At 45.1% G+C, this 26,223-nt stretch overlaps 1 protein-coding gene across 1 annotated transcript in view; it reads left to right on the plus strand.

Annotated features, from left to right (window-relative positions):
• The window catches only part of PRKCG (protein kinase C gamma), a 635,634-nt gene that overhangs the window by 456,168 nt on the left and 153,243 nt on the right, over nucleotides 1–26,223 (plus strand). The window contains exon 10 of the mRNA XM_044278076.1: nucleotides 4,374–4,505. Coding sequence (XP_044134011.1) covers nucleotides 4,374–4,505 — 132 coding nt within the window. The remainder of the gene's footprint in view (nucleotides 1–4,373; nucleotides 4,506–26,223) is intronic.

Consider the following 26,223-nt stretch of genomic DNA (forward strand, 5'->3'; position numbering starts at 1 on the left):
TGTGTTGTGCACACAATGTATGTAAGGAAGGAGGGGGGCCCGTGCAGAGGGGGAAGCAGGGCTCGTCTGAACCGCAGATAGGTAGGACTGTGGCAATGTCATAACACACAACTGGAGACATTGTAGGTAGGGGGCGGGGTCTTCTATCCACTCCGGGCCCCCCCTCGGCACGGGCCCCGTAGCAGATGCGTGGTCTGCCTATATTGGCGGTACGCCACTGAACAGAGCCCTTCCAGCATGCACTTTCTATAACACCAGTGTCTTCTTATGTGGCACAAGGGTCTTTGGGCCCCCTCAGGCTTCTGGGCCCGGTAGCGACTGCTACCTCTGCACCCCCTATAGCTACACCCCTGTTCACAAGGCATAAATTAAACTGGAAAGGAGCATCTCAGTGTGTGAAACGTTACGTAGGTTTGTCATTTTATCATCTTTGATTGGATTAAAAGTAAGATTGTGCAAGTATACAGGGTACCTTGTGATGAATGCTGGGCTTGTTGTCTGCTCTAAATGTTGTCATGTGCACAATGTCATGCTATTTGATGTGCCCTGGCTGTTATACATGTGCTTGTGTTGAATATTATGTGATCATAAATTTATGAACTGCACATTCTTTAAGTTAATTTACAGTTAGGTTACAAGAACATTTTAATGTCTTGACTTACAGTATCTATCATAGCGTTACCCCCCTCTGTTAAACTATACTATATGCAAAGGTACTGGTAATGTATATCAATGAGCAGCGTTTCTGTCTGGCAAGCAGCTTGATTCATTTTATATGACTATGGAGAGTAGTCACTCGCTGGCTGCAGCTCCTGAAGGTAAAGGCTGCATCATGCAGTATTTAGACACTGCCAAGCCAACAGAAAAAGTTTGTTCTTCAATATGGGTCATACAAATGTGAGTCTAAATATGCACTAAACAATATGTTTGGTTAAAGTAAACCAATCCGAAACACACCCAGGAATGCGGCCAACACTACTGGACTGTGCCAGGTGCCGCCTGCCGTTTTTCACAGCCACCCTTGAAAGCACAGAAATCATGATGAATGTTTTAAAAAAGAAAGTGTCTGGAAAGCTAGACTTTATTCATATCTTTAAAATCCTGAAAGATGGTATAAAACTAGGGTAACAGTGTTGATATATTACCCCCACTGAAATATGATGCACCTCTTTGTGCTTTCTCCATCTCACATGTTTAAAAAATGTTTAGCAAATGGTGGTTGCACACACAGAATTTTTGAGGAAAAAATTCTGCAGCTTTTCATGCAGTTTTTAAACCAAAGCATGAGGTCGAGTCAAAAGGAATGGGAGTTATAAAGTAGAGACTTACACTTCTTTTTGCTGAATCCACTTGTGGTTTTGGCTCATGAAACTGCATATAAAACTGTGGTGACATTTAAAAAAAAATGCTTTATGTGCAATCACTCATCTTCCCATGCAATATTCTTTAAAAAAAGACTATGTTCACCTTTCTTAAAAATGAGAGGTTTAATTTAAAAACCTATACATGATATCAAATTCAGCCCAATTCAATGTCTTTGGGTTCCAGCTAGAGATGAGTGAATTTCTAAAAAATTTGATTCGGCCTGTTCGCTGAATTTTTTGAAAAGATTCGCTTTGATCCGAATTTATTCACGGCAATTCACGTTAAAAACGGCTATTTCCGGGCTGCAGAGAGCCTTTATAGGGGTGTAGAACACTGTGCCTTGCAGAAACACTCATAGGGACATAGGGAGTCTGCTGGGGTAGTGAAATAATGCTGTGAGTCAGTATGACATGCTGATGACAGGCGTCGCTCTTAGAATCACAGCACACTTCACTTATTTGGGCAGTCACAGGGCCAAAACTGACAAAATAACTCAAGTATGGACTCAGCCTTACAGGTCGATGTTAGCGTCAAGGACAAGCGCACTCCTTTTACACCCTCGTCAGCTGATTCCACATAGATGTCTTCAGAACCTATTCTATTAAACGCTTATACAAGTAGAGCCCCCCTGACAGAGTGGAGAGGGTGTCAACAGTAAGTTTGTGTTGACAGCACTGATTATTTAGCCCTTCCTCTGATCCGTCAGAACAATAATCCACAAAAAAACTGATCCTGTCTGTGGAGCACCCGCCTTTACTCGGTCAGCATTTGGTTAGTAATACATCAGTATTGGCCTAGTGGTGAGGGTGGGAACAGCATGAGAAGTCCACAGAGTGGCCCGATGACATAGTGGTGAGGTGAAAGCAGCATGAGGGGACCCCACATGAGGGAGACTGGAGGTGGCGGGAGTATGAGGAGGCCACCTAGTGACAAAATGTCTGGAGGTGGCGGATGCAGAAACAGCAGCATCAGGAGAAGGCCACCGAGTGGCACAATGACAGAGTCTGGAGGTGGCGGCAGTATAAGGAGGCCACCGATTGGCACAATGACAGAGTCTGGAGGTGGCAGATGCAGCAGCAGCATCAGGAAAAGGCCACCGAGTGGCACAATGACAGAGTCTGAAGGTGGCGGATGCAGCAGCAGCATCATGAGAAGACCACCGAGTGGCCCAATGACAGAGTCTGTAGGTGACTACAGTATGAGGAGGCCACCAAGTGGCACAATGACAGAGTCTGGAGGTGGTGGATGCAGCAGCAGCATCAGGAGAAGGCCACCAAGTGTCCCAAAGTCTGGAGGTGGTCTCAGCATCAGGAGGTTGTCATTGTTTTCTTGTACTTTTTGTATATTTGTTGTTTCAAAATATATATATTTTCCTCACACTTTCAGACGTCACATGTCCTCATACTGCGTCATTCTTTCCATACAGCAAAATGAGTTTTGCAGTCACCCATCAGTATTACCCCCAAAATAAACTTTGAAAGAAAAAATTTCAGCACAACGTCATTCATATCATACAGCAAAAGGAGTTTTGCAGTCACCCATCAATTTCACCTAAAAAAATAATTTTTAAATAAAGAAATTCACCAATGAAAGGATAACGGATTTCGGTTCCTACAGAAGAAAGTGTGAAGTGCGTATATATTTTTCTTGTACTGAAATACGCCCCTATATGCTTTCACCAGAAATAACTGCAGCAGTGAAATGTGTATATATTTTTCTTGTAGTACTAACAAAAGATACTAAAGACACAAAGATATAAGCCACTTAAGGCTTTTCAACATAGCACTTGCAGCCCAATAACAAATAGCTGGAATGACAGAGCTGTCTAATGGCTATTTGGATCCCCAAATAATTGTTTTCCTGCATTTGTAAATCACTTTCCTATCAATGTCCCCAGCGCCTTCTGATGTCTGTCCCTGCACTAAGATGCTGTGAAATGAATCCTCCCAATCCTTTCCTTGCACTTTTTTTCTGTATTTTTTTTCCCACAATCAGTTTTTTCCAATTGCTGTCCCTCGCGCCTTCACACGTCTGTCCCTGCACTCTGAACTCTGGAAAATGTCTGACTTTAATATGGCCGCTGTATTTATAGGTCTGTAGCATCACAGGGCTGGCTGGCTACTGATTGGCTGCATGCAGGCATGTCAATCTGGGTGATCCCGCCTTCCCAGAGTTCCTTGCCCCATGTCCTCAGTCCTCACACGTGTAGTTGCCATTTTAGGAAAAATGCGATTTGTTATCACAAAGCGCAAGGAAATTTGCATTCGTTGCAAATCACATTTTTCCTGAAATTCTAAACGAATTCCAGCTTTGATTCGCTCATCTCTAGTTCCAGTGCATAGTGCGTTTTGCATGCGGATTTGAAGTTTGGATTTTGTGCAGCAAATCTGCAGTACCAGGTAAGTAGATGAGAATTAGAAAATCTCATCTATGTGGTGTGAACATTTTCCACTCATATATTGACCTGAGGTGCAGATTGTGAAATACACTGCAGGTATGTTCTTTGTGCTAATTTCCATTGTGGATTTCACCCTTTGCAATTCATCCAAAGTTATTTCCAAATCAGCATGCCAACACGTATGAAAAGAGTGGTTTTAAATTGGGGGTCACTGGTGACGCTTATTGTCCTCATACTTCTGGAGTGTTTCATCACTATTGGAAAATAGGTTGAACTTGTAACTATAAAATTGTTAAAGCAGGATTGTGCTGTCTATGTTAATGTAGCTTTTTTGTATCATGTTGCCCAACATATTTGCCCCAAGGCAAGGCCATATTGTCTCACAATCTGATGTACTCTATCTACTTTGACAAATAATTGTATGAGTATTTGTACCACCAGTACATGATATCATATGGTAGTAGATGCTATACACCTTTACATGCACCGAGAATATCAAGATATACAACATTTTCGTATTAGTCTGCATGGTTTAAAGATCATTTTCCCTCAAGAACTGTATACATTTGATTGCTTGATCTATTATTCTCATTTAACTTGTGTTGTGCAGAAAGTGAGACGAGGTCCAGTTCCGAGTGCCAGCCCGACTGATTCCAATCGTATGAGCTTCTTTGGTACTAGTCGCTTCCACATCTCCGATTTCAACTTCCTGATGGTGCTTGGGAAAGGAAGTTTTGGAAAGGTTAGTAATTCTTGGTATGGGGTGGGACAATGTTTTCTTTATTATACCAGTTTTTTCTGTAGAATAAACGGTCAATACCTGGGAAGGTTGTGGCTTGATGAGATTTGACAGTGTACAGTGAGCTTGAGTTATGTCTGCCTGGGTGGGAACTTTTGCACTGTTCATTCTGATATTCCCGGCTGAATGTAATGCCAGAACTAGAAGACTGTTTATGTCACCATGACACATAGATTTGCAGGAAATTAGTTATAAGAGTATTACCCTCCATGACAATGCAAACATATTGTATTTGACTTTCATAGCCATTGGAAAGCTGGTGAGATAAACTTGAGCTTGTACTCCTTCCCTCACTTGATGGACAATTTTACGTTTGGAGAATTTTGATTATATTAGAATTATCTACTACTAAATGTGCTACCCCTTAATAATTCCACTCATAATGACTATGCAATGATGCCTGGAATAATGCCATATACTAATACCAGTCACAGTGATCTCATAACTCCTACTCCTCCTGACAGCAGGGGGCACAAACATGCAGCATGGAAGGGCACCACCTGAGGTTAAGTGCTGAAGGGTGCCTTCACACGCAGCAGATTTTGCTGCAGGAATTTCTGTGAATGAAACTCTATTTTTTATTCATCTTAAGGTGGTTTGTGGAAAACCATAGGCTTGCAGCCAAAATAACCCTGTTTATATGAGACATTTTTGTAAAAATATATTCCACACAAATAGGCATCTTAAGCGTTCTATATTAGATGCACTTGTATCTGGCTAAAAACAACTATGGGGACAGTCTTTGCCATAGGTGATTATCATGTGCAGTACCAGATGCCTGATGGCACAAAATATTTGGCGCATAGGTTGTGTGAAGTACTATGGACCTCATGTAGTGTAGACACTCTGAATAGAGCATTCCTCTATTGCTGATTAAAATATTGTATAAAATCAGAGACATATGGAGGCACAGTAGAACCCTAAGGGCACAATTTTGTAGATCTGAAGTAGGAGGCTATAATAATATCATAGTGTATATAAGTCATTGAAGGATTAATGAATACCTTTCCGGGCAATTTTTATATAATTGCATTTTACTCATTTTGAGCTAAAAATCTTTTTTTCAATTGGTCTTTATTAAAAAATGTCAGCTGTTTATTTTATACCAGGTTAAATTTCCGTCTATTTGCAGACTGTCACTTGTATTGCCCTCATCTCTGAACTCCTGACAGCTCATAAACACTCATTATAGCTAAATACTTAAAAGAGTGTTTCAGAGATAAGCGCAATACATGAGCCATCAGGGCTTCTATCTGACAGCACTACTGTGAACCGAAAGCCTGCTAGTCTGCAAATACACAATGACATCTGTACAGAGAAAAGGAGCGAACATTTTTAATAAAGATCAACTAAAATGATTTGTAGCCCAAAATGAGTTAATAGAATGTAATAATAATAATAATAATAATAATAATAACAATTGCCCTTAAAGTTGTTGCTAGTCCTTAAGTTTCCTCTGGCCTGTCAACTGAGAAAATAACAGTGTGGGTTTCTGTGTATTAGGACAATTAGCACCATTCATCTAAATGGGGTTATTTATTGTGGTAGATGAATGTATTTCTGAAAGCCCCCATCTGATGAATTTGACAGTCACAGAAATTTCTGCAACAAATCTGCCATGCATGAATATATCTTTAGAAAACACCACAGCCACAACTTTCTGGAAAGAGGCAGGATTAAATTTCTTGGCCCCCTACTGATGTCATAAACCAATATGTCTACTTATTTCAATTTCCTGAGGTGTGCACTGTTTATTACTATGCAGCCAGCCAATAAGGATTTCATTCACATCCACTTTAATAATCACTCTACAACTATGCTAGTCTGATTGATATAATCTAGAAATATTAAATGTTTTCATTTTCTCTCTGACCAATTGCTGAAATCATATTGTGTGGCCTATTATTGGGCTTGATTATAGTGCATTTTGATGGTGTGAAATTAATTTATTTATGTGTTGGCAATCAGAATTCTCCCTGCATGGGCACTGGATCCCGCAGTGAGTTTACTTCTCATGATTTCTGCTGCCGTGCTCCATTTTCTGAACTGAGTAAAATAAATAATGTAAAGTACTTATGATGATGTAAACACTCAAGGATCTTTATAAATAAATATATATATGTATATATATATATACAGTACAGACCAAAAGTTTGGACACACCTTCTCATTCAAAGAGTTTTCTTTATTTTCATGACTATGAAAATTGTAGATTCACACTGAAGGCTCAAAACTATGAATTAACACATGTGGAATTATATACATAACAAAAAAGTGTGAAACAACATTGGCATTCTCTTGATGAGCTTCAAGAGGTAGTCGCCTAAAATGGTTTTCACTTCACAGGTGTGCCCTGTCAGGTTTAATAAGTGGGATTTCTGGCCTTATAAATGGGGTTGGGACCATCAGTTGCGTTGTGGAGAAGTCAGGTGGATACACAGCTGATAGTCCTACTGAATAGACTGTTAGAATTTGTATTATGGCAAGAAAAAGGCAGCTAAGTTAAGAAAAACTAGTGGCCATCATTACTTTAAGAAATAAAGGTCAGTCAGTCAGAAAAATTGGGAAAACTTTGAAAGTGTCCCCAAGTGCAGTCACAAAAACCATCAAGCACTACAAAGAAACTGGCTCACATGCGGACCGCCCCAGGAAAGGAAGACCAAGAGTCACCTCTGCTGCGGAGGATTAGTTCATCCGAGTCACCAGCCTCAGAAATCGCAGGTTAACAGCAGCTCAGATTAGAGACCAGGCCAATGCCACACAGAGTTCTAGCAGCAGACACATCTCTAGAACAACTGTTAAGAGGAGACTGTGTGAATCAGGCCTTCATGGTAGAATATCTGCTAGGAAACAACTGCTAAGGACAGGCAACAAGCAGAAGAGACTTGTTTGGGCTAAAGAACACAAGGAATGGACATTAGACCACTGGAAATCTGTCCTTTAGTCTGAGTCCAAATTTGAGATTTTTGGTTCCAACCACCGTGTCTTTGTGTGACGCAGAAAAGGTGAAGGGATGGACTCTACATGCCTGGATCCCACCGTGAAGCATGGAGGAGGAGGTGTGATGGTGTGGGGGTGCTTTGCTGGTGACACTGTTGGGGATTTATTCAAAATTGAAGGCATACTGAACCAGCATGGCTACCACAGCATTTTGCAGCGGCATGCTATTCCATCCAGTTTGCGTTTTAGTTGGACCATCATTTATTTTTCAACAGGACAATGACCCAAAACACACCTCCAGGCTGTGTAAGGGCTATTTGACCATGAAGGAGAGTGATGGGGTGCTGTGCCAGATGACCTGGCCTCCACAATCACCGGACCTGAACCCAATCAAGATGGTTTGGGGTGAGCTGGACTGCAGAGTGAAGGCAAAAGGGCCAACAAGTGCTAAACATCTCTGGGAACTCCTTCAAGACTGTTGGAAGACCATTTCAGGTGACTATCTCTTGAAGCTCATCAAGAGAATGCCAAGAGTGTGCAAAGCAGTGATCAGAGCAAAAGGTGGCTACTTTGAAGAACCTAGAATATGACATATTTTCAGTTGTTTCACACTTTTTTGTTATGTATATAATTCCACATGTGTTAATTCATAGTTTTGATGCGTTCAGTGTGAATCTACAATTTTCATAGTCATGAAAATAAAGAAAACTCTTTGAATGAGAAGGTGTGTCCAAACTTTTGGTCTGTACTGTATATATATATATATATATATATATTGTAGGAAGGCGCAAGGGTCCGTCGTTGACAGAAGGTAGGTGTCACCATGGTTCCTGTCCTCGATTAAGTAAGAGCCAGTATTTTGAGGTGTCAGCGGCAGCTAATACTGATTGACACTTTACTATTTTAGTATGGCTGTATAGCTGATCCGGGATGGCTCTTACTGGGAGTAGGCAAAGTTCTGGGTGGGTGACTACTCCTCACGTTTCAGGCCGGGTCTTGACTAGCCTATAAAAAACCCAGCCGGCAGTGTCAGCTGGAAGTGATTACCTCCTGAACAAACACCAAACTTGCAAAGAATGTCTTTGTTTGACCTTATGTGTACTGCACCAGCTTATCCCAACTACCATAGTGAATCCCCACATTTTTTGGAGGATGCGTGCATTGCAGTGAGGCTGGCGTGAAGGCCAAAATATTCTTGTTTTTCAGGGCACGGTTGTATGTCTTAAATCAAACCAGCGAGATTACAACCAGTGTCCATCGACAAAATGGAAGCTGTCATAAAAGCCCTTGTGGAAGCTAACCTGCAACAGTGTGAGGCCAATAAGCAACAGCAGAAAGCAAACCAGCTGCTGTTACAACATGTGATGGCTTTAAAAGTAGCAGGAGCATCCCAGAGCATCCACGATGCCCGGAAAGCGGTCTGTGCAGTGATCCCCAAGATGACCCCCGCAGACGATGTCGAGACCTATTTGGTGAACTTTGAGTAGGTAGCCGTGAGAGAGAAGCTACCCTGGGAGCAATGGGCTGAGGTAGTCGCTCCTTTCCTGACACCTGGACCCCAGCAGGTGTATTTTTAATTACTGGATGATCAAGCGGCTGATTACCCGACAGTAAAGGGTGAGATCATGGTAAGACTGGGGGTGAATGTATTAGTCCGGGACCAGCGGGTGCATCAGTGGGAGTTTAACCCAGATGAGCCTGCGAGGCCCCAGTATTATACCCTATTACACCTATTGTAAACATGGCTGCAACCTGACGTGCTGAGTAAAAATGGCCTTGCGGTTCGCCCGGTGGTTGTTTCGCGGCGAACTTTGCTCGTTCGCTGTTCACTAAACAGGCAAACATTTGGTGATGTCCATTGGTGCCATATTCTTTGCATTGTGCAGAACTTTGACCCATGACACATCCAACAGGAGGGACAGGACAGCCAATTGAGATGTTTCAGCACATGAACACACCCCCCTACACTATAAATAAACCAAATCTGACCGCCATTTTACATTCAGTTTTTTTTTCCAGTGTAGGGAGAGGTTGCTGTGTTGTGTAGGGACAGACTGTTAGAGAGTTTAGAGACACCAAACGCTAGCTAATAGGGCCACAAAAGTCCTTTTAAGGACTGGTATAGGTGTGCTATCGATAGGTGTGACATACTGAGGGGTTTAATATACTTATAATATACTTTCTAACATAGCAAGTATAATATAGTGCGTTTGTATTGTGCAGCAGTTGTATGCGGTTCTGTTGCGATACTGCAGCTATACAGAGGGACAAACGCTATTGGAACAACTAAATGCAACTGGTGTGCTATACCAGTTGCCCCCCCAAAAAATCTGATTGAGGCAGGGGTGCAATATACCTAGAATATAATTTCTATATAATGCATTTGTTTTGTGCTGCATATGTGTGCGGTTCTGCTGAGATACCACAGCTATACAGAGGGACAAACATTCTAATAACTAATTGATATACCAGTTGCCCCCCCCAAAAATCTGATTGAGGCAGGGGTGCGATATACCTAGAATATAATTTTTATATAGTGCATTTGGATAGTGCAGCATTTGTGTGTGGTTCTGCTGAGATACCGCAGCTATACAGAGGGACAAATGGCATTGGGACAACTAATTGCAACTGGTGTGATATACCAGTTGCCCCCCAAAAAATCTGATTAAGGCAAGGGTGTGATATAACGAAAATGTACTTACTGAAATTTTTGTTTCCTGGAGTCCGTAGGCAGCACACACTAAAGGGGTTAAGTCCCCTAGGTACAACCAGAATAGAGACCAATTAGCAACCAATAGATTGATAAATTACTTAGTATCTCCCAGTATAAAGCACCACAGAACACACAGAGCCATGTATTGTATGCAGCAATAATTTATTAAGGGTGGGCATATTGTGCTGCCTACGGACTCCAGGAAACAAAAATTTCGGTAAGTAAATTTTCGTTTTCATGTTCGTCCTTGGCAGCACACACCAAAGGGATATCTAAAGCAGTACTCAAAGGGGGGGAGCACTGGCTGCCAACTGTAGCACTTGTTTGCCAAAAGAAGCCTCTTCTGCTGCCTGAATGTCTAGCCTGTAGTGTTTAATGAAGGTCGATGATGTAGACCATGTTGCGGCTCTGTAGATTTGTTCCAATGGGACTTGTGCCAGTTCAGCCCAGGACGAAGCTGTAGACCTTGTTGAATGGGCCTTTAATAATAATAATGGACATTGTAGGCCAACTCTATAGTCTGTTTGATCCACCTTGCTAAAGTTGCTTTACTGGCCCTTTTACCCTTATTAGGGCCCTGGTGCTGTAAAAAGAGACTTTCACATCCTCTGAATGATGAAGTGACTTGTAGGTAGAACAGAAGTACTCTTCTGACATCCAGGAGATGAGTTTGATCCTGGTCTTGAGTGTTAGACTGGATTACTAGGAGTGATATCTCCTGGTTAATGTTGGTAGTTGAATCAACCTTGGGCAAAAAACCTGGCATCGTGCGTAGAACCAAGGAGTGGGCTAAGTCCCTGAAATATGGTTCTCTGCAGGATAGGGCTTGTAGATCACTTATACGTCTTGCTGATGTGATTGATACTAGGAATAAGGCTTTCCCCGACAGATGTTTTATGGAAGCTTCTTCCAGCGGCTCAAATGGAGGTTTACACAAGGCGGACAATGCCACCGACAGGTCCCATGATGGAATTGGAGAATGGAAGGAAGGATTAATATTCTTCAAGGCTTTGAAGAAAGTGCGGATTAATGGATTGTTTGAAAACTTTACTTGTTTCTGCGCATTTATTGCAGTAAAGTGAACCTTCAACGTATTCGTTTTCAGACCTTTTTTGAAGCCCTCATGAAGAAAGCAAATGATCGTATTTAGTGATTCTGGGTCTTCTAAGTTACTTTGACACCATGTTTGACACTCGATTGTAAACTTTCACTGTAGCCGGCTTTCGAGCAGCTAGGAGAGTATCGATCACTTCCGTGGGAAGACCTAGATGAATTAAAGAATCCCGCTCAGTCTCCAAACCGATAACTTGAGGTTGTTGGGATTCGGATGAAAAAAACTGTTTTGACTGAGGAGATCCCGTCTGGGTGGAATCTTCCAAATCCTCCCTTTGGATAGACGGAGAGCTAAGGAAAACCACGTTCTTCGTGGCCAATAAGGCAGGACCACAATTGCTTCAGCTTGGTCCTGCTGAATCTTCTTGAGTACCTTTGAGATCATTGGAACTGGTGGAAAGACATATATCAGATCTTCCTTCCAGCTGACTGATAATCCGTCGATCGCAAATGCTTGAGTGGAGCGGTAAATGGAACAGAATATTTTGGTCTTTCTCTTCTGTTCCGTTGCCATTACATCCATACGAGGTTCTCCCCACCGATTCTCGATCTCTGCAAAAACTGCTGGATTGAGACTCCATTCTCCCGGATGCATCTTCTTGCGACTGAGTAGGTCGGCCATGACATTCAATGCACCCTTTATATGGACTGCTGTTATTTCTTGGGTCCACACTTCGGCCAACGCCATCAGAAGACTGCATTCCCTGGAGAGACTGCTGTTTCTTGTCACTCCCTGTTTGTTTATGTAGTACACCGTGGATTGTCGACATGGGCACCCCAGCCCCAGGAGGAGGCATCCATAGTGAGGTGAATCTGGGTTTGAGATTGCAGACTTCTGCCTTGTTGAAGGCGTTTGGGTGACATCCACCACTTGAGATGATGACACGTCGACACTAGTATCACAAACTTCCTGTCCAGGGAGTGATAATTCTTGTCCCATGCTGTGAGGATGGCATGTTGTAGCTCTCTGAAGTGAGCTCTTGCCCATGGAACTGCATCCACTGAGGAAGTTAACCGACCCAGTCGAGACATGGCCTGTCGAAATTTTACCCTGGAAGCAGATATCAGGTGTGAGACATGTTTCTGGATAGCTATTATCCTTTCTGCGGATAGCCTGACATTCATTTTCTTTGAATTCAGAATGAATCCCAGAAACTTTATCTCCTGGGAAGGAACAAGTTGAGATTTTTTGTGGTTTACCAGAAACCCATGATTCTGGATAATTAATAGAGTCTCTTTCAAATCTGTTGATAGTTGAGCCGCAGAGTTCGCTATCAGAAGCCAGTCGTCTAGATACGGTATGCAACAGGTGCCTTTGAGGTGCAACGCTTCTGTCAGGACTACTGCTACTTTTGAAAACACCCTGGGTGCCGATTAAGGAAATGCGATGTTCTGTGTTGAGTTCGAATCGCTATTCTTAGATACTTCCGATGCTTGGGAAGGATTGGAATGTGCAAATACACATTTTGGAGATCTACCGATGCCATGTAGCTGTTCTCCTCTAATAGCGAGATCACCGATCGGATTGATTCCATTCTGAACCTCTTCTTGGCAATATACTTGTTTAGGTATGTTAGATCCACTACTAGCCTCCACTTGTTCCCTGGTTTGGGTACCGGGAAAACCTTTTAATAAACTCCTTTGCCCGCTTCCATACAGGGCATTAGCTCCAATGCCGCCTTCTCTATGAATTCTTCTAACAAATGAAGGATGACTGGATTTGTCAGGTTTATAAGAAACCGGTCTGGAGGGTAATTTGAAAATTCCAGGACATAACCTCTCTGAATAGTGGAAAAGACCCAGGCGTCGCTCGACGTGTTCTCCCATGCTGCGGTGAATTCTTTTAATCTTGCTCCAACCCGGGGATAAGGACTGACATCCAATCTTTACATGTGTCGTCCGCTAATTTATATGTATGCTTGAATCTGGAACTGGGATCCGGTTTATCCCAATCCTGCTTTAGCCAATCATTGAACAGCGGGTGCCCTGGAAAAGCTTTGCATCCTGATTTAGGAAAATAAAACAACTTGTCACTAGGGATGAGCGAACTCGAACTGTATAGTTCGGGTTCGTACCGAATTTTGGGGTGTCCGTGACACGGACCCGAACCCGGACATTTTCGTAAAAGTCCAGGTTCGGGTTCGGTGTTCCTCGCTTTCTTGGCGCTTTTTGACGCTTTCTTGGCGCTTTTTGAAAGGCTGCAAAGCAGCCAATCAACAAGCGTCATACTACTTGCCCCAAGAGGCCGTCACAGCCATGCCTACTATTGGCATGGCTGTGATTGGCCAGAGCACCATGTGACCCAGCCTCTATTTAAGCTGGAGTCACATAGCGCCGCCCGTCACTCTGCTCTGATTAGCGTAGGGAGAGGTTGCGGCTGCGACAGTAGGGCGAGATTAGGCAGATTAACTCCTCCAAAGGACTTGATTATTGATCGATCTGCAGCTGTGGGTCATTGAGCTGCTGATACTCAATTGCTCACTGTTTTTAGGCTGCCCAGACCGTTTGTCAGTCACTTTTTTCTGGGGTGATCGATCTTGTGGTGCGCCAGCACAAGCTGCGACCAAGTGCATTTAACCCTCAATGGTGTGGTTGTTTTTTGGCTAAAGCCTACATCAGGGTGAAGCTGTCACACCAAGTGCATTTAACCAGCAATAGTCTGTTTATTTTTTGGCCATATACTACATCAGGGGCAAGCTGCGCCCGTCACCAAGTGCATTTAACCCTCAGTAGTGTGGTTGGTCAAGCTGTCGCACCAAGTGCATTTGACCAGCAATAGTCTGTTCATTTTTTGGCCATATACTACATCAGGAGCAAGCTGCGCCTGTCACCAAGTGCATTTAACCCTCAGTAGTGTGGTTGGTCAAGCTGTCACACCAAGTGCATTTAACCAGCAATAGTGTGGTTATTTTTTGGCCATATCCCAGTCTAATTCTGTCAGTAAATCTATACCGGTCACCCAGCGCCTAAATACTAGGCCTCAAATTTATATCCCGCTAAATCTGTCGTTACTGTACTGTTGTGGCTGGGCAAGTTATTTAGTGTCCGTCAAAGCACATTTTTTGTTCTGGGTTGAAATACAATTCCCAATTTAGCAATTTCATAATTTAGTGGTTTCTGCTATATCAGAGCTATTTGAAATCTATCCCTAAAAGGGTATATAATATTCAAGGTGCACATAGGGTCATTCAGAATAACTTCACACACACGCTACTGTGCATTTCCAATTTTAATTCTGTCAGTAAATCCATACCGGTCACCCAGCGCCTAAATACTAGGCCTCAAATTTATATCCCGCTAAATCTGTCGTTACCGCTGTACTGTTCTGGCTGGGCAAGTTATTTAGTGTCCGTCAAAGCACATTTTTTGTTCTGGGTTGAAATACAATTCCCAATTTAGCAATTTCCTAATTTAGTGGTTTCTGCTATATCAGAGCTATTTGAAATCTATCCCTAAAAGGGTATATAATATTCAAGGTGCACATAGGGTCATTCAGAATAACTTCACACACACGCTACTGTGCATTTCCAATTTTAATTCTGTAAGTAAATCCATACCGGTCACCCAGCGCCTAAATACTAGGCCTCAAATTTATATCCCGCTAAATCTGTTGTTACCGCTGTACTGTTCTGGCTGGGCAAGTTATTTAGTGTCCGTCAAAGCACATTTTTTGTTCTGGGTTGAAATACAATTCCCAATTTAGCAATTTCCTAATTTAGTGGTTTCTGCTGTATCAGAGCTATTTGAAATCTATCCCTAAAAGGGTATATAATATTCAAGGTGCACATAGGGTCATTCAGAATAACTTCACACACACGCTACTGTGCATTTCCAAGTCTAATTCTGTCAGTAAATCTATACCGGTCACCCAGCGCCTAAATACTAGGCCTCAAATTTATATTCAGCTGAATTTGAATACAATACATTGGGCCAAATAATATTTTTGTTGTTGTGGTGAACGATAACAATGAGGAAAACATCTAGTAAGGGACGCGGACGTGGACATGGTCGTGGTGGTGTTAGTGGACCCTCTGGTGCTGGGAGAGGACGTGGCCGTTCTGCCACATCCATACGTCATAGTGTACCAACTACCTCAGGTCCCAGTATCCGCCAGAATTTCCAGCGATATATGGTGGGGCCCAATGCCGTTCAAATGATGGTAAGGCCTGAGCAGGTACAGGCATTAGTCAATTGGGTGGCCGACAGTGGATCCAGCACGTTCACATTATCTCCCACCCAGTCTTCTGCAGAAAGCGCACAGATGGCGCCTGAAAACCAACCCCATCAGTCTGTCACATCACCCCCATGCATACCAGGGAAACTGTCTCAGCCTTAAGTTATGCAGCAGTCTCTTATGCTGTTTGAAGACTCTGCTGGCAGGGTTTCCCAAGGGCATCCACCTAGCCCTTCCCCAGCGGTGAAAGACATAGAATGCACTGACGCACAACCACTTATGTTTCCTGATGATGAGGACATGGGAATACCACCTCAGCATGTCTCTGATGATGACGAAACACAGGTGCCAACTGCTGCGTCTTTCTGCAGTGTGCAGACTGAACAGGAGGTCAGGGATCAAGACTGGGTGGAGGACGATGCAGGGGACGATGAGGTCCTAGACCCCACATGGAATGAAGGTCGTGCCACTGACTTTCACAGTTCGGAGGAAGAGGCAGTGGTGAGACCGAGCCAACAGTGTAGCAAAAGAGGGAGCAGTGGGCAAAAGCAGAACACCCGCCGCCAAGAGACTCCGCCTGCTACTGACCGCCGCCATCTGGGACCGAGCACCCCAAAGGCAGCTTCAAGGAGTTCCCTGGCATGGCACTTCTTCAAACAATGTGCTGACGACAAGACCCGAGTGGTTTGCACGCTGTGCCATCAGAGCCTGAAGCGAGGCATTAACGTTCTGAACCTGAGCACAACCTGCATGACCAGGCACCTGCATGCAAAGCATGAAGAAGAGTCACTCAGGCTCCCCCTGCTACCTCTTCTGCTGCTGCCGCCTCGGCCTCTTCTGCTGCTGCCGCCTCGGCCTCTTCCTCCGCCTCTGGAGGAACTTTGGCACCTGCCGCCCAGCAAACAGGGGATGTACCACCAACACCACCACCACCTCCGTCACCAAGCATCTCAACCATGTCACACGGCAGCGTTCAGCTCTCCATCTCACAAACATTTGAGAGAAAGCGTAAATTCCCACCTAGCCACCCTCGATCCCTGGCTCTGAATGCCAGCATTTCTACTGGCCTATGAAATGCTGTCATTTAGGCTGGTGGACACAGACAGCTTCAAACAGCTCATGTCACTTGCTGTCCCACAGTATGTTGTTCCCAGCCGGCACTACTTCTCCAAGAGAGCCGTGCCTTCCCTGCACAACCAAGTATCCGATAAAATCAAGTGTGCACTGCGCAACGCCATCTGTGGCAATGTCCACCTAACCACAGATACGTGGACCAGTAAACACGGCCAGGGACGCTATATCTCCCTAACTGCACACTGGGTAAATGTAGTGGCAGCTGGGCCCCAGGCGGAGAGCTGTTTGGCGCACGTCCTTCCGCCGCCAAGGATCACAGGGCAACATTCTTTGACTCCTGTTGCCACCTCCTCCTACTCGGCTTCCTCCTCCTCTTCTTCCACCTGCTCATCCAGTCAGCCACACACCTTCACCACCAACTTCAGCACAGCCCGGGGTAAACGTCAGCAGGCCATTCTGAAACTCATATGTTTGGGGGACAGGCCCCACACCGCACAGGAGTTGTGGCAGGGTATAGAACAACAGACCGACGAGTGGTTGCTGCCGGTGAGCCTCAAGCCCGGCCTGGTGGTGTGTGATAATGGGCGAAATCTCGTTGCAGCTCTGGGACTAGCCGGTTTGACGCACATCCCTTGCTTGGCGCATGTGCTGAATTTGGTGGTGCAGAAGTTCATTCACAACTACCCCGACATGTCAGACCTGCTGCATAAAGTGCGGGCCGTCTGTTCGCGCTTCCTGCGTTCACATCCTGCTGCTGCTCGCCTGTCTGCGCTACAGCGTAACTTCGGCCTTCCCGCTCACCGCCTCATATGCGACGTGCCCACCAGGTGGAACTCCACCTTGCACATGCTGGACAGACTGTGCGAGCAGCAGCAGGCCATAGTGGAGTTTCAGCTGCAGCACGCACGGGTCAGTCGCACTACAGAACAGCACCACTTCACCACCAATGACTGGGCCTCCATGCGAGACCTGTGTGCCCTGTTGCGCTGTTTCGAGTACTCCACCAACATGGCCAGTGGCGATGACGCCGTTATCAGCGTTACAATACCACTTCTATGTCTCCTTGAGAAAACACTTAGGGCGATGATGGAAGAGGAGTTGGCCCAGGAGGAGGAGGAGGAGGAAGAGGGGTCATTTTTAGCACATTCAGGCCAGAGAATTCCCAAATGTCACAGGGGAACAAGTGGAAGACAAGGCCAAGGCAGAGGAGGAGCAAGAGGTCACCAAGGCAGCTGTGTCACGGCCAGCTCCTCTGAGGGCAGGGTTAGCATGGCAGAGATGTGGAAAAGTTTTGTCAACACGCCACAGCTAACTGCACCACCACCTGATACGCAACGTGTTAGCAGGAGGCAACATTTCACTAACAAGGTGGAACAGTACGTGTGCACACCCCTCCACGTACTGACTGATGGTTCGGCCCCATTCAACTACTGGGTCTCTAAATTGTCCATGTGGCCAGAGCTAGCCTTTTATGCCTTGGAGGTGCTGGCCTGCCCGGCGGCCACGTTTTGTCTGAACGTGTATTCAGCACGGCAGGGTGTGTCATTACAGACAAACGCAGCCGCCTGTCTACAGCCAATGTGGACAAGCTGACGTTCATAAAAATGAACCAGGCATGGATCCCACAGGACCTGTCCGTCCCTTGTCCAGATTAGACATTAACTACCTCCCCTTAACCATATATTATTGTACTCCAGGGCACTTCCTCATTCAATCCTATTTTTATTTTCATTTTACCATTATATTGCAAGGCTACCCAAAGTTGAATGAACCTCTCCTCTGTCTGGGTGCCGGGGCCTAAATATATGCCAATGGACTGTTCCAATGTTGGGTGACGTGAAGCCTGATTCTCTGCTATGACATGCAGACTAATTCTCTGCTGACATGAAGACAGATTCTCTGTTACGGGACCTCTCTCCTCTGCCTGGGTGCTGGGCCTAAATATATGCCAATGGACTGTTGCACTGGTGGCTGACGTGAAGCCTGATTCTCTGCTATGATATGAAGACTGATTCTCTGCTTACATGAAGCCAGATTGTCTGTTTCGGGACCTCTCTCCTCTGCCTGGGTGCTGGGCCTAAATTTATGAAAATGGACTCTTACAGTGGTGGGTGACGTGAAGCCTGATTCTCTGCTATGATATGAAGACTGATTCTCTGCTGACATGAAGCCAGATTGTCTGTTACGGGACCTCTCTCCTCTGCCTGGGTGCTTGGCCTAAATTTATGAAAATGGACTGTTGCAGTGGTGGCTGACGTGAAGCCTGATTCTCTGCTATGACATGCAGACTGATTCTCTGCTGACATGAAGCCAGATTCTCTGTTACGGGACCTCTCTCCTCTGCCTGGGTGCTGGGCCTAAATATATGCCAATGGACTGTTGCACTGGTGGCTGACGTGAAGCCTGATTGTCTGTTACGGGACCTCTCTCCTCTGCCTGGGTGCTGGGCCTAAATATCTGACAATGGACTGTTGCATTGGTGGCTGACGTGAAACCTGATTCTCTGCTATGATATGAAGACTGATTCTCTGCTGACATGAAGCCAGATTGTCTGTTACGGGACCTCTCTCCTCTGCCTGGGTGCTTGGCCTAAATTTATGACAATGGACTGTTGCAGTGGTGGCTGACGCGAAGCCTGATTCTCTGCTATGACATGCAGACTGATTGTCTGCTGACTTGAAGACAGATTCTCTGTTACGGGACCTCTCTCCTCTGCCTGGGTGCCGGGGCCTAAATATCTGAGAATGGACTGTTCCAGTGGTGGGTGACGTGAAGCCAGATTCTCTGCTATGGGACCTCTCTCCAATTGATTTTGGTTAATTTTTATTTATTAAATTTTTATTTTAATTCATTTCCCTATCCACATTTGTTTGCAGGGGATTTACCTACATGTTGTTGCCTTTTGCCGCCCTCTAGCCCTTTCCTGGGCTGTTTTACAGCCTTTTTAGTACCAAAAAGTTCGGGTCCCCATTGACTTCAATGGGGTTCGGGTTCGGGACGAAGTTCGGATCGGGTTCGGAACCCGAACCCGAACATTTTCGGGAAGTTCGGCCGAACTTCTCGAACCCGAACATCCAGGTGTTCGCTCAACTCTACTTGTCACATTTTGACTTATTAGAAATATCTCTATTGGATTCAATAGTGTGCTTGACTGCTTTGAGAAGATCCCCTAGATTCTCTTTATGGAACAGCATAGTGTCCTCCATATCCTCAGAATCTGAGTCTATTTCTCCCTCAGATAAGGAACTGTCAGAGGATAAGGCAAACTTTGGCTCTGAAGTTACATGCAATTTTTTTGTTTTTTTTATTGGAGGCTCTGACTTCATTAAAAACAGATGATATCTGATCCTTAAACCAGTGCTGAAAGTCATTATTCTGGGAGGGAGGCGACTCAGAATGTACAGAATTGCAGCCCTGACAAAGATCAGAAAGAGCATCATCTGGCATAGGTTGTTCACAATTCCTGCAGGAGCGGTGTCTGGATTTTCTTTTTCTCTTTAGGCTGGGTTCACACCTGAGCGTTTTCCAGCGCCTTCCAACGCGCTGTAAAACGCTCAACAGGCAAGAACCAATGATTCCCTATGGGAATGGTTCACACCTTAGCGTTTTACAGCGCGTACGATCGCGCTGTAAAACGCCCGACGCCCCAAGAAGTACATGAGCTTCTTTGGGGCGTCTTGTCGCGTGTTCCCATACATAGACTTCAGCGGGAACGCGCGACAATAGGTGTTCGCTTGTCTCTGTATGCGCGATTGCAAACGCCCATACAATCGCACATACAGAGCGCTCCATCGCCAACACTCAGGTGTGAACCCAGCATAAGAGATTCCTCTGGGGAGGCAGACATCTGATAATAGATAAGGAGTATCAGTAAAAAACTCATTCCTATACCCTAACACCACCGAAGAGTGTGCACAGAGGAAGGGACAGCCGCATCAAACCTATGCCAGATCTTGCCAACATGTTATCCCCGTACGCTAACCTTACCTCGGCAAGCAGTGGGAGTAGCGTCCTGGCGAGCGCTCATAGTAACTGTACCATGGAGTTTAAATACTGGGTCGCGGGACGCGCCAGCGGGAGTGCGCATGCGTGAGACGTCGCGATTCCCCAGTATCATCTCGCGCGGGCGCCTCCAGTATAGTGCGCATCTCTGCTGCCTCAACCCACATCATGCAGAGGGAGGCAAGCAGAGAATGGAGCGAGGTGCTGCCGACTGCACTGGGAAAAAACACACTCGCAACCATCTTCAGGATGAGGGACTAAAAGTATCACACCAGGGAGGGGATAACTGTGGGAGCCGGTCTCTGCAGGTACCTAGAGAAAATACAATACATGGCTCTGTGTGTTCTGTGGTGCTTTATACTGGAAGGTACTAAGTAATTAATCAATCTATTGCTTGCTAATTGGTCTCTATTCTGGTTGTACCTAGGGGACTTAAGCCCTTTGGTGTGTGCTGCCAAGGACGAACAGGAAACCTATAATATAATTTCTATATAGTGCATTTGTATAGTGCAGCAGTTGTGTGCGGTTCTGCTGAGATACCACAGCTATACAGAGGGACAAACGCCATTGGAACAACTAATTGCCACTGGTGTGATATAACAGTTGCCCCCCCCCAAAAAATCTGATTGAGGCAGGGGTGCAATAGACCTAGAATACAATTTCTATATAGTGCATTTGTATAGTGCAGGAGTTGTGTGCGGTTCTGCTGAGATACCGCATCTATACAGAGGGAAAAAGACCATTGGAAAAACTAATTGCAACTGGTGTGATATAACAGTTGCCCCCGAAAAAATCCCCTATGGCAGGGGTGCAATAGACCTAGAATATAATTTCTATATAGTGCATTTGGATAGTGCAGCATTTGTGTGCGGTTCTGCTGAGATACCACAGCTATACAGAGGGACAAACGGCATTGGGACAACTATTTGCAACTGGTGTGATATACCAGTTGCCCCCAAAAAAATCTGATTGAGGCAAGGGTGTGATATACCTATAATATAATTTATATATAGTGCATTTGTATAGTGCAGCATTTGTGTGCTGTTCTGCTGAGATACCGCAGCTATACAGAGGGACAAACGCCATTGAAACAACTAATTGCAACTGGTGTGATATACTAGTTGCCCCCAAAAACATCTGATTGAGGCAGGGGTGCGTTATACCTATTATATAATTTCTATATAGTGCATTTGTATTGTGCAGCATTTGTGTGCAGTTCTGCTGAGATACCGCAGCTATACAGAGGGACAAATGTCATTGGAACAACTAATTGCAACTGGTGTGATATAACAGTTGCCCCCCAAAATATCTGATTGATGCAGGGGTGCGATGTACCTAGGATATAATTTCTATATAGTGCATTTGTATTGTGCAGCATTTGTGTGCAGTTCTGCTGAGATACCGCAGGTATACAGACAGACAAACACTATTGGAACAACTAATTGCAACTATGTGATATAAAAGTCGTCCCCAAAAAAAAACTAATTGAAGCAGGGGTGCAATATACCTAGAATATAATTTCTATATAGTGCATTTGTATTGTGCAGCATTTGTGTGCGGTTCTGCTGAGATACCGCAGCTATACAGACAAACAAACACCACTAGAACAACTAATTGCAACTGGTGTGATATACCAGTTGCCCCCCCAAAAAAATCTGATAGAAGCAGGGGTGTTATATATCAATAATATCATTTCTATATAGTGTATTTGTATTGTGCAGAATTTGTGTGCGGTTCTGCTGAGATACCGCAGCTATACAGAGGGACAAACACCATTGGAATAACTAATTGCAACTGTTGTGATATAACAGTTGCCCCCAAAAAAAATTGATTGAGGCAGGGGTGTGATATACCTATAATATAATTTCTATATAGTGCAGGAGTTGTGTGCAGGTCTGCTGAGATACTGCAGCTATAGAGAGGGACAAACGCCATTGGAACAACTAATTGCAACTGGTGTTATATGCCAGTTGCCCCCCAAAAAAACTGATTAAGGGTTTCTATATACCTGCTTCCTCAAATACTTTTCTTCTCTAGGGACTTTGGCATAGGGTCATTTTGAAAATGACAGGCAAAGGAAGAGGCAGGCCATTCCGAAGGGGCGGTAGGGGTCGGGCAGGTGCACCAGGCCGGAGCCTAATTGCGAAGTTGGAGAAGGTGCGTGCAATTATGTCAAAGGACGCACCAGAGTTGGTTGAGTGGCTCACTCAGCCTTCCGCTTCTGCACCCTCCTAATCCTCAGTATAAGCACCCTCCTCAATCTCTGCTGTGTGCACCCCCAAAGACACCACCACCACAATCACCATAGCCCCTCCACTCGTCAGAGAAATTATTTTCCCATCAATTTCCATACCTCACCGATGCACAGCCATTCTTGGCATCGAATGAGGAAGAGAATGTATCAACGTCCGCCACCCAGCGGTCTGACAACACTACCCAGATCAGCCCAAGGAGGATGGTCGCCGCTGTTGTTGCCAACTCCAAGATCTTTAATGTCAGTGTTTGTGAAGGTGACGATGATGACGTGTCGATGGACAACACGTGGGTGCCCACAAGAAAGGAAGAGGCGGGGAGTTCAGAGGGAGAGACGGAGCCGCAGATAGGGAGGAGAAGGAGGAGAAGCAGGCAGAACTGCACAGGAGGCAAAAGGCAGTCTGCAAATGTATCTGGAGTGAGCTATCCACCATGCACAGTCACACCTTGAGCTCCCAGGATCCCGGCACATGGCTCTGCAGTGTTTATTATATATTTTTTTAACGTTTAAGCTGCTGATAATAGTGTTGCCATCTGCAGCCAGTGCTGTCAACGCATAAGTCACGGTAAGCTCAACACTCACCTAGGGACGACCGCCTTAAGAAGTCACCTGGCCTCCCATCACCGAGCCCAGTGGGAGCGACGCCGTCAGAACCCACAAAGCCACACTCCTGGTGCTCCATGTCCTGCCTCTTCTCCTTCTCATCTCTCCTCCTATTTGTCCTCCACTCCACCTTCCACCGTGCCTTCGTCACGTTCATCTGGCAGAAGGCAGGCTTCCGTGGCCAAAATGTTCGAGCATAAAAAAATGATGACGTCTGATAATCCTCTTGCCCAATGGCTGACCACTGGTTTGTTCGAACTGCTAGCCCGCCAACTACTTCCACATAAATTGGTGGACTCGGAGGAAAATTTGTAGCAATTGGCACACCGTAATGGAAGGTCCCCAGACTGAAATATTTCTCCCAGAAAGGCATCCCTGAACTATATGGCCACGTTCAGTGGCAAGTTAATATATCTCTGGTACACAGTGTCGGTGCCAAGATACATCTGACCACAGACACATGGTCTAGAAAACACAGGCAGGGAAGGTACATAACTTTTACTGCCCACTGGGTGAACCTTCTGAAGGCCATAAAGCATGTAACCCGTGTCACCCGTGTGGATTTGGTGTTACCACCACGGATTGCATGCAGGCCTGCCTTTTCTTATCCTCCTACTCCATACTCCATCTACCCCTCGAATGACTTCTCCTATTCCACTGCTACCACCTCTTCCGCTGCACCCCCCAAGCTCCCCAGAACCTATTCTATGTGCCAGGTGAAACGTTGCCATGCTGTGCTGCGGCTGTTGTGCCTGGAAGCCAAGAGCCACATTGGTCCTGTACTCCTTTCAGCTCTGCGGTCACAGGCCGATCAGTGGCTAACCCTGCTCAATTTGACATTTGGTAAAGAGGTGTCCTAAACTTAGTCGTGCAGCGATTTGTTGACAAATACTCCGGGGTCGAGGACGTCTTGTGGCAGGCCAGGAAAATCTCTAGCCATTTTAGAAGATCTTACACGGCCATGGTTCACCTTGCTGACATTCAGAGGTGACACCACTTGCCAGTCAGACGTCTGATTTGTGACTTCCCGACATGCTAGATGCTTGATAGGCTTCTCTAGCAGAAACGTGCAGTTAATGAATACCTGTATAAACTCTGCTGCATGACAGGTTCTGGGAGCTTTTTTTTTTTTTTTTTACACAGACTTATGCAGCCATTTGATGAGATCACCAAACTGGCCAGTCACAGCCAGGGCACCATCAGTGACATCGTACTTTGCGCCTTCTTTCTGGAGCCTGCATTGTGTTGTGTCATTGATAAAGCGATCGAGGAGCAGGAGCAGGAAGATGAGGAAGTCCGAATGCTGAATGCATTTCCAGGGGGGGCAACTCCATCTGAGAAAAGTCAGCAGGAGTCTGAAGAGGAGTCGGAGGAGGATGGTGCCTGGGGGAGGGAGAAAAAAGAGCAGGCTTTAAACTTTTCTGTGATCCCTGGTGTTGTCCGTGGCTGGGGGGAGGAGACCGAGGACGACATTCTCCTGGGTGATGAGCTGGAGCCAGGCCGCTTCCAATTTAGTGCAAATGTGGGCCTTCATACTCCAGTGTTTGAAGAGGGACCCCCATATAAAAAGCATAAAGGGCAAGGACCAGTACTAGGTGGCAACGTACTTAGACCCCCGGTGCAAACACAAAATGGCGGACATGTTACCAGCATCACAGTGGGTGTGCAGACTAGACCTGTGGCCAGAGCTGGCACAATTTTCCATGGAACTCTTGGCTTGCCCTTCGTCGAGTGTCCTGTCCGTAAGTATGTTCAGCGCAGCAGGAGGGATCCTGACTGATAAGCGCACTCACCTAGCTCACGACAGTGTTGACTACCTCACATTTCTAAAAATGAATGAGGCATGGATCTATGAGGAATTTAACACCTGTGATGACCACGTTTAATTGAATTTCCTCTTGACAGACCACAAATATTGGGGGGTTTTCAAGAGGGGAGATCTCCTTCTTCACTGAAGAAGGAGCCTTAGCCTCCGAAACGCGTATGGTAATGAATCCCATGACATACAGATTTGAAGACCAATAAGCGCTTTAAAGAAGGGATCGGTGAAGTTGTACTTTATGGTAAAGAAAAACTGAACATCCGTCTTTATGCTGAGTCCTCTATTTCCTGGTGAAAGTCAACCCTGCACACTGTGAACAAACTACGCAGAGGGTATATACTTCCAGGCGACCTCTGAGACGGTGCAGCCAATTTACAATCACCGAGGATCCCGCAAGTCTACACTTCATCTATCTATTTTTTGCCGCAGCCTATAAAAGACTTTCACTGTACGTGGGACGCCACGAGTGATATGGAAACCGGCACCATCTAAAATAGTGAGTAAAACCACTCCGGTAGAAGTCTTGAATTTGGGCAGCGTTTTATCTGCGGCATTACCACGATTCAGTGTTAAATCACACAGATATAAGTGACTTTTTATATAAATATCGAAACCAACCATTGGATTGAATTGTATTCTTCAAGACATTTATTGAAGCTATTATCACATAAGAAAGATTGCAGCCGTAGCCAAACTTATTAACCTTTATTAACTTGTATTGATGACTATATTTTAGTATTTATATTTTAGTAATTTTATTGTATTTGATTGTACTTTATATGTTCTAAACAGTGTATGTTATAATAAATATCCATGTGACATCAAATGGTGGTGTGCCCTACTATCCTTACCTCTTTTTGAAATTTTCTAAAGGATTGGGTGAATCCTTTTGTAGGTGCACTCTTTCACTGCCTGAGCAGCAGGTGAGCCCTCTCTAAGTATTTGAATCTATTTGTACTGCCCTGC

Source organism: Bufo gargarizans, chromosome 2 (genome assembly GCF_014858855.1).
Source record: "Bufo gargarizans isolate SCDJY-AF-19 chromosome 2, ASM1485885v1, whole genome shotgun sequence".
Taxonomy (NCBI): domain Eukaryota; kingdom Metazoa; phylum Chordata; class Amphibia; order Anura; family Bufonidae; genus Bufo; species Bufo gargarizans.